Source organism: Lolium perenne, chromosome 5 (assembly GCF_019359855.2).
Source record: "Lolium perenne isolate Kyuss_39 chromosome 5, Kyuss_2.0, whole genome shotgun sequence".
Lineage (NCBI taxonomy): Eukaryota > Viridiplantae > Streptophyta > Magnoliopsida > Poales > Poaceae > Lolium > Lolium perenne.
The window spans coordinates 32,124,417-32,133,565 of record NC_067248.2 but is presented as its reverse complement, the minus strand read 5'-3'; the positions used below and the strand labels follow the sequence as shown (position 1 = coordinate 32,133,565).

At 45.8% G+C, this 9,149-nt stretch overlaps 1 protein-coding gene across 1 annotated transcript; it reads left to right on the top strand.

Moving 5' to 3' along the window:
- Positions 1-6,481: 6,481 nt before the first annotated feature.
- On the top strand, positions 6,482-7,645 carry LOC127304496 (uncharacterized). The gene has a single exon (XM_071820569.1). It carries the CDS (start codon positions 6,876-6,878, stop codon positions 7,611-7,613), a length of 738 nt encoding a protein of 245 aa, XP_071676670.1. The 5' UTR covers positions 6,482-6,875; the 3' UTR covers positions 7,614-7,645.
- The last annotated feature ends 1,504 nt before the right edge of the window (positions 7,646-9,149 follow it).

Here is a 9,149-nt window from a genome sequence, read left to right as displayed (position 1 = left end):
GGGGAGGTGGCCGGCGGCGCGCGGCGGGAGGTGCCCGGCGGCGCGGGCGGGATGTGGCCGGCGGCGCGGGCGGGATGTGGCCGGCGGCGCGGGTGGATGTGCGCGGGTCGGGAAGAAGCTAATTGGGGTTTTTTTTAGTCGGTTGGTTGTGTTTGGGTCATTTTCCACCGGATCGGATCCTTATAAGGTATAGGGTGCTCAAAATATTAGCACCGGTTGAAAAATAGTGCGACCCTATATATATATATATATATATATATATATATATATATATATATATATATATAAAGACTAGCTGAATGCACGTGCGTTGCCACGAAATAAAATGAATTAAAGAACATACCGATCAAACAATGTTGTTCACAATTAAGGTTAGATAGGTGCTGCTTCTAAAAAAAGGTTAGATAGGTGGTGGGCGTTTAACCCCCTCTTTCTTTCTTGTGAAATAAAAACCATTCTTTGACTTGCTTCGAGTCCTCTATCAACCTCCTACGGATGACCCACGTTCAACCTGTCACCATGCGCGCCTACCCGGCTTTGACCAAAGGTTTAGCAAAAAAATATCTTGGTTCCTCCTCTCCCAATTTTTGTCAAGCACCATCACGGTCGGCTAGTGCACGAAGCTACTACCCAACATCTTTCATGTGTGTGTGTTGTTGTTTCACCTATACCTTAGCTCCGCGGTGCACGATCCATGCAATGACACCGCCGCTACTTGCATACCACCCATGTGCATTCAATCATCAATACCACGACGAGACGAGCATGTAAATAGGTAAGAGCATCTCCAGTCACGTCCTCAAAGTGTCTCCCAAAACGCGTCGGATTTAACGTTTGGAGGACGCCGCTTCTTCGTGTTGCGTTTGGGTGGCGTCACTGCCCAGTTGCGTTCCCTAAACTTTGCCCCAAACTTATTCGTGTGCCAATGACGCGTCGGGCTAGCCACTCCCCGCCTCGCTCCTCGCTCTGTCTGGTGTCCCCGAAGTATCCCCTGTGAAGCGGGGACGTGCTCGGGATGCCGGACAGCGTATAGGACCGCGTTGGACGGAAAGGACCTTTGGGACGCACGACTGGAGACGATAAAATGTCCAGTGCGCCCTAGAAACCTTTTGAGGACGCGACTGGAGATGCTCTAACAAGGTAACTTCTTCTAACTTAGCTTGTGGGGAGACGTACACATACAAATAGAGTACCATACCTGATTCATTTCCGAGCTCGTGCACATAAAATAGAATTTAGCTAATTACTCCTACTCCATCCAATCCATATTAGTTCATGCTAGAATCAATGTATCTACAATTAAAATGTATCTACGTATTGTATCTCTATATTAGCATTAAATAATATGTATTGAAGAGAGTACATTGATATAAAATAACAAATGAATCCGCGTGTAAAATGTATAAATTGAAAGTGTGTAGTTCCTCACGTTTTAATGTGCACAATATTTTTATATCTAGTTTGTAGTTTTATGCTCAACTGTGTGTATTTGACCGTCGGACTGCCACAACATGCCTTCTCGAGTCCTCGCACGCATGGACACTGCTGCTTGGTCCTATGTGTCCCACAATGCTATTATAGTTATTTTTCTATGGTGAAGCCCAAGATCGGATGCGCACACTGCCTCCCTTTTCTGGCCGGCCGTCGCGTGCTCCTTTCGTATGCCACCGCAAAGTCCCTTCCCTTGCCATCAACCGACCTTCTCTTGCGAGCTCGCCGCTTGCCTTCCTATCGAGATGGCAGGGTATGCATCCAAATAGCTTTGTTCACATATCCGAGACGGGGTGGCCAGAGAGCATGGATCCAGGTTGGAAATTTGCACCGTGTGAGATAAGAGTGTCAAGTGCAGCCCCCTGCTCCTTGCACTTCGATGCAACGACTCGAGCCGGGTCCCTCTGATCTATGCTATTACGAAGGACGTACCGATCTGGACGAAGAACAATCTGACCTTGTTTTTCTTCACGTACGTACAGCCGGTCCGTTTTTTGTAGATGTTTTTTTTTACATACGAAACAAAGCACGGATGGCGGTGTTTGTTTATTTATGTACCATCACGTCCTGTTAAGACTTTATTTTTTTCGAAATGATTAGGACTTTATTAGTAGAGATTTTTTATGCTGGTTAACTAATTTCTAATGTTGATAGATTGCATGTGTATAATAGAATTTTGATGCAGATTGACTACAGATCCACGAGGGAGAGCAACATGGACCGAAAGTAGACAAAATGATGCAAATGGAGATGGGCTAGAACCTGAGAGCACGATTAAAACGATGTCCAACAGTCTCTCCTGTCAGTGTGTTGAGGAATATCAACGGACCAGCGTTGGCCGGAAACAGACCTGAACTGCCGGCAGAAGGACAGAATAGTTCTTAGTTTTCTGATCGATCACTTTTTTAATAGCCAAGCTATTGCTACCTTGGATTTGTAATGAAGTCGGAAACTGATCCGTACACTTAGCAAAAAAAGGAAACTGATCCGTACATCATTTGTTTTAGGAATGGATGGAAAACTTTGGAGCTCGGTTTGGATTGTGGGGATTTGGGCCACCGTTTTTTCTTAGCCTCTCGACTTGGAGATTTTGGGCCCTCAATTTATCTTAGCTTGCATATAGGAGGCCCAAGTGTGACATCTTAGCATATAGGAGGCCCAAGTGTGACACCAGGCAGCCACCTACTGCAATTTAATAGTAAAGATATATATATATATATATATATATGCAAAATAGTGTGCTACCATGGTGGCTAGCTGTGCACACCATGGTAGCCATCAGATATACCACATATGCCACCAGATGTACACTTGAGAGCATAGATTACTAACGGTAGTACTTGACGGCGTCTCCACAGCAGCTGTCCGGGAGCACATTTTTTAAACTGTGAATCCACTCCCACTACCATCAATACAGTTTACAATACACATACTGTTCAGCTACTTTGGTAAAAAAATCTATCAACTATCTGAATTGATTTGACCTCCAAGTGTGCCTACTGCATTGAGGCGCTCCACGGCCGTGTCCTCCTCGCAGCGCACGACCAAGCCCCGCGTCTCCATCTCCTCGGGGCCGGCGGCGCGTTTGCAGAGGCCGGTTTCCGGTGCGCGTGGGTGCTCACGGAGGCGTCGAGGTCCGTCGTCACGATGCCGGCCTCCGGGGCGCTGGGTGTGGCGGTGGCGGACATGGACGCGGCCGTGCGCTTGCTGCAGAGCGAGGTCAGGGCGCTCCCGTCCAAGCTGCTTCTCCTGGCCATTAATGGTATCCATCCAGCCGGAGTTGGGCTTCCCCGACGCCATGCTCCCATCTATTACATGTTTCTCCATATTGCTTAACTTTTGGATGCACGACCCTTATCTGCTCTTCTTTCTGATTTTTTTTGGCTCACAAAGATTCTTCAAACAGGGACAGAAAGACACGGAATTCCTTGCAAGTTCTTTGCTTTCAGAAAGGTACACTAAAGCGATTTGATTTTGTCTTCCATCTTCTCTCTCTCTCTCAGATTCATTCATTATCTGAACTGATTCTTTGGTTCTGAAAGAAATTTGGTTTATGATCTCTTCCATTTATTGACATTCTTGCTCTGAAATAAACTGATAAGTCTGTACTGGTCCATGTTGATACTCACAAATGAGCTGTTCTTCATCAAAACCAAAATGGTCGCATTTGTCAAAATTATTAGTCACCTAGAATTGGGCAGCTAGTGGTGATAGACCACATTTTTTTTTTCGGCAGCTCAACTTGGAAGGGGAGACTCAGATTGGTTCTTTTTTCGGATGGATTATTGAGCTGAGTTGAAATAGCTGTCCGTGATAGACTTCTGAGCTGTACTTTGCATTTCTTTTCTTTGTAGATTTGTGGGGTTGTTCTGCGATTAGGCACATGGATTTGAGGTTGGATTTGATTGTTATTTCCGTCAAATGGATTAATCGATTTCTAAGAGTCTGTTTTTTTTTTCTTCTGCAAGTATTTTCCGCGAGCCTCACCGAGGGGCATATTACTAGTTTGTGTGTATCTTAAAATAGAAGAATCAGTTTAAAATAAATTAATACATACTGAACTTTATAGTAGCCCGTTCAAATATGATTTTGTGCAGCTAGGAGAAAAAAAAGGCCAGTGAAAGTTGGTAAGAGGATCAGCTCTGGAAAAAAGTTGGCATCACGGCTGTTAAAACTGAATTTTAGAGCTTTCCCCCATTGGATTTTTGAACAGGTTTGGTTGATTCCATTTTTATTGATCCTTGGCATAGATCTCTAGCATCTCCATCTTGATGCTTTTGGCTCGAGGACTGTTAGTGGCCGTTGGTTGTAGAGATTGTATGCTCATTGCTGGGCAACTTTCCAATCTCATTTTTTTGTTGTTCATTTAGTTTTAATTTGTTTGTTTCTTTGTTTATTATTGCACATGGATTCGAGGTTGGATTTGCTTCTGGTTCCGGCATATGGATTAGGTTGGATTATGCAAGTTTTTTACCCAGCTTGATGGATCCGTGTCTACAAAAAAAGCTAGGATTTCTAGATGGGAGGATTTTGTGCTGACCACGCTGAAGCCAATTGCATGTTCTCCAAGTCTGTTTTTTTTTTCTGGAAGTTTTTTTCCACCTCATTGAGAGGCAGATTACTAGTGGTTGTCACATCTGTAATTCACTTCAGTTTCCATAAGGAGCCATGCATATATCAGGTCGTGTGCGTCTGTTAATTTGAGCGTTTCAGTGTTAACAATCCTGACCGGCATGCATGCATTTTAACCCAAATCTGCCTTTGTCCACGCGCAGCTGCCATTCACCGAAGCACAGACCAAGCCCACCGCTTTTTTTTCAGAGTGGTTCGCATCAAGGAACATCCATAGAGGGCAAGACATGGACATCGCTGATCCAACCGTCGAGCAACTTATATTATGCTGCAATTTTGGATGTGGTCGCAGAGAAACTAGATTCCAGGAATTCAGGTCATGCTCTGGCTGCGGCCGAGTCTTTCTACTGTTCCCGCGCCTGCCAGGCAGCACACTGGAAGGTTGTGCACAGAGTGTCTTGCAGGCAGATGGCACAAGGTGATCAGGCCAATGGAGAAGCCGGTGTCCACGTAGAAGCAGATGAAGCTGAGCAGGCACTTGATGTCTGAAATAGATAGAGGAACATTGTGTCAATCCTTATCTACCACGGGAGAATCAGTTCTAGAACAGCATGTCCTTGAGCTATTTCAATAATTCCATGTCAGTAGTTTGTAACAGCAACTATTTTAAGTTAGTAGTTTGTTTATTTTGTCACCTCTTCCAATTTCTTTACTTCAAGCATAATGGTGTGTGATATACAAAACTTATGACTTCCTAAGTATTAGTTGCATATAACTGAACAACAACTTTTTTTGGTACACCACTATATAATTATATCAAAGATTTCTCCTTTTTCTATCAACAATTTTTTTAAATGAAATACAGATTACCATAGGTTGCTTCTGGTGCACCCTAAACTTTAAAATTGCAGATTCTAAACTAAACAACATGTAAAAAGGTACATTAAAAATAATCTGTCTTTCCAAGCTTGTAACAGCTAATGTACTATATTTGTACTACATTTTCAATGCAAAGAGGGAGTCAGCTCCGTGCTCAGTTCAAAAGAGAATTTGTTTCTCAAGTTTTCACTTCAGGTATAGAACTTTGCCAGAGGGAGTCATTATAATAAATTCTTGCATAATAGACTGGCTGGCAACACTATTAGTTTTTGTTTGTACAACATAATCTTACTGTTTCATATATCCATACCAATTGATATCCACATCAAAATACAGATTACAGAGTTACCCATACATAATTTTATCCACATCAAAATACAATATCCAAAATGTAACTACAGATCAAAATGCATCAGTATATGTAGTTATTTCCTTGAGAAAAGCAGTGGGTGCTGATTGCAAGATTAGCAATGCAAACTGGAGATTAGCTATGCAAAGAAAGAAGTTGGTGCTGAGTTATTTTGTCTTGCACATAGCAGTCGCTGCTGACTGTATACGATAGTGTAAAAACAGAAGTACAACACAAGTGTATTGTGAAATGTATTTATGTTTGTACTACAGTTAGATTTACACTTCAACCGTTGCTCATATTCTACAGTGTAGAATACAAAACTACACAGCTGCCAGCATGCTAACGGTTGTAACGGCCAAGACATGAACGTTACCTCACTCCACTTGTACACATGGTAATCTTGATCCCATTGATTTGCATGCACACTATATCCAATGGCTAAAACAGGGTGCGTAGCTAGCCACCATGGTAGCAAATCCGCGTTGATATATATATATATATATATATATATATATATATATATATAGGGTCGCACTATTCTGAAACCAGTGCTCAGAATAATATTCTGAGCACCAACCGGCTCTATGGAGGCGATGCGAAGGACCGACCGGTCCAATCCCAAATCCTCAACCCCACCAACGAACCAACCTCCCCACGAGGGCACGACCTCCACCTTCTCCCACCTCCCCACGCCGGCCCCCTAATCCTCCGCCGCCGGCGAGTCCCCTGCCCCCCGCCGCAGCCAATAAACGGCTTCCCACGTTCCCGGTTTCCCTACAACCTTCTTCCCCGTCGACCCTTTCAAGCGCCGCCGCAGCGGATCACCGGCCAGGGCGCTGCTCCGGCTAACCGCCGTCGCGCCTCCGCCGGCAAGAGGCGTCCGCCTGCCCTCGTAGGATCCTCCCGCGCCGCCCGTCTCGCGACCTTGGGCGCCACCCGTTCTAGGGCCTCCCCGCCGCCGCGGTAAGGCTCCCTTGACGCCACGGCTTCCTCGCCGCCTGCAGACCCGCGCCGCCTCAATGTCTCTCCGTGCGGGACCTCGGTTTCCCACTCCGCGCGTGCTCGCTACAGAATCGCTCAGATGGATGCTGCAGGAGCAACCGCCGTCGACCAAGCGGAGGGGCTGCCGCCGCCCAAGACGCTGGTTGACTGGGCGCTGCAGATCCTCGACACGGCCGACCCCGACGAGAAGGCCCGACTGGGCGACCTCGCCGCCACCCAGTGGTTGCGCGGCGCCATCCCGCTCCCCTACGACCCGGCGCAGTCCCCGCGGGCCCTGCCGGACCGCCCGGCGCGGAGCGACGCGGTGCGGTTGCTCCCGCCCTCCCGGATGCCGAAGCTGGGGAAGGGCGGCAGCGCGCAGAGCCGGCTGGCGATGCTGCACTCGCTGGCGCACACCGAGAGCTGGGCCATCGACCTCTCCTGGGACATCGTCGCCCGCTTCGGCGCGCAGCTCCAAATGCCCCGCGAGTTCTTCGACGACTTCGCACGCGTCGCGCAGGACGAAGGGCGGCACTTCGTGGTGCTCTCCGCGCGGCTCAGGGAGCTCGGGTCGCACTACGGCGCGCTCCCTGCGCACGACGGGCTCTGGGACTCGGCCATGAGCACGTCGCACTGCCTCCTCGCGCGCCTCGCCGTCGAACACTGCGTCCACGAGGTGAGCAGCTCTGCCTCTGTTCTTTGTAGTCTGGCCTCCTGCCTTTATTTACTACTGATTCGCGTTGGCATCAGGACACTGATCCGTATAGTAATGCGAAAATTCGCTCTACACTGTATGTACATTGAGCTACAGGCTTTATATACAACTAAATCATCGTAATTTCCCTGTGATGAATCAATCATCAGTTGATTAGTTCAGTAATGTTGGCTGCATGAGGTTGGCTCCATGTTCAACGGGAGTGTCTCTGCTGTGAGGTTGGATTGACTTCCATGGACCACGGCACGGTCTTGATTAAAATTGCAGCTATTTTGCCGTTTGATTGCTGATTGAATCAAGTTGATCATTTGCATATTACTACTGTTGTTGTATATTTCTCTGATACATGGAAGTACAAATACTGCATTACAAGCAGCACATGCTTTCTATTGGCTAAGTACAGATGCAATTTGCGACGCGCCTCTGCCTTTCTCACATCCTCGAGCACCACAGATCTACTGGCCTGCCGCACATCCACATTCTGTACTTCATTCCCTGTTGCACTTGTTCTTCCTCGCCCGTGGCAGTGTTGAGCCTGCCGGCGTGGACATCTCTGGGCGACAGGGGTGGAAAGAGGTGAGAGACAAGGATCATGTCGAGGTTGGGAAAAGCTTGAGGATCATGTCGAGGTCGGGAAAATCCAGCGGCAAGGTCAGAGGCAGAAGTGATAAGGACGGATAGGTTGCGAGCTCGCCGACTGCCTCTTCTTAATCATCGCTTGCTGCTTTCTCACCTCACGAGAACTGTACTGCTATAGTCTTTCTCTGAAATACTCCACTCTATACGTACTGTTAGCTCTCTTTCTTATGTGTAGCTGCTGCTGCTGCTCCACTCTCTCATGTGCTGATCTCTCTCTCTCTCTCTCTCGATTAGTGCTGCACCTAGTTGTATAGCGAAAGTACACAGTTTCATGCTCGGTAGGCAATTAAATTCCCACGGTTACTTTTCCATATGTTTCTTTTAACGTGGAGTGCATGTTTAATGTATCGAGTATAACTGTGAAAGGCGAAGTTCATTTGCTAAAAACCAGTAAGTAAAAAATATGATCCGTGAAGTACAAATTGCCAAACACCAAAAATAGAGAAAAACGAAAAATATTAAAAACATCTATCGAGAAGTACAACCAGTAATTTTGGGAAGTCACATTATGTTCCGGTGAGTACGTAATACTAGTGAAGTGTAGTAACAAGAAAACTATCCACAACAAAATATGACAAATAATTAATATTTCCATGCCAACAAAATCCCCTCTATTCGCGGTCGGTTGATAGGTCAAATAATTTATCTATTAAAACATATAAATATTTATTTCCGCAAATCACAGAACAACTTTTCTACCGTTGACAGTACACGTTTATTTTTATTCAATAATTAACTGCAATCATTCGGAGAAGTGAATAAAATAGTACATGTGATAAGTACTTAGTTAAGTACACCCATTCAACGCTAGCAAAACAACTATTTATACGAAGGAAGTACAAATGATGCTTGGGTTAAACATATTTGTTGAAATACACATTTCCATGCTCAGGTTAAAATTATTTATCAAGAAAAATAAAATAAAACAATTCCATCGGAAAGTACAAAGGAACAAGTTGGAGAAGTACATGTTCTAAACCTCGGTCGAGAAGTATACAAATTCAGTTAAAAATAAACCCG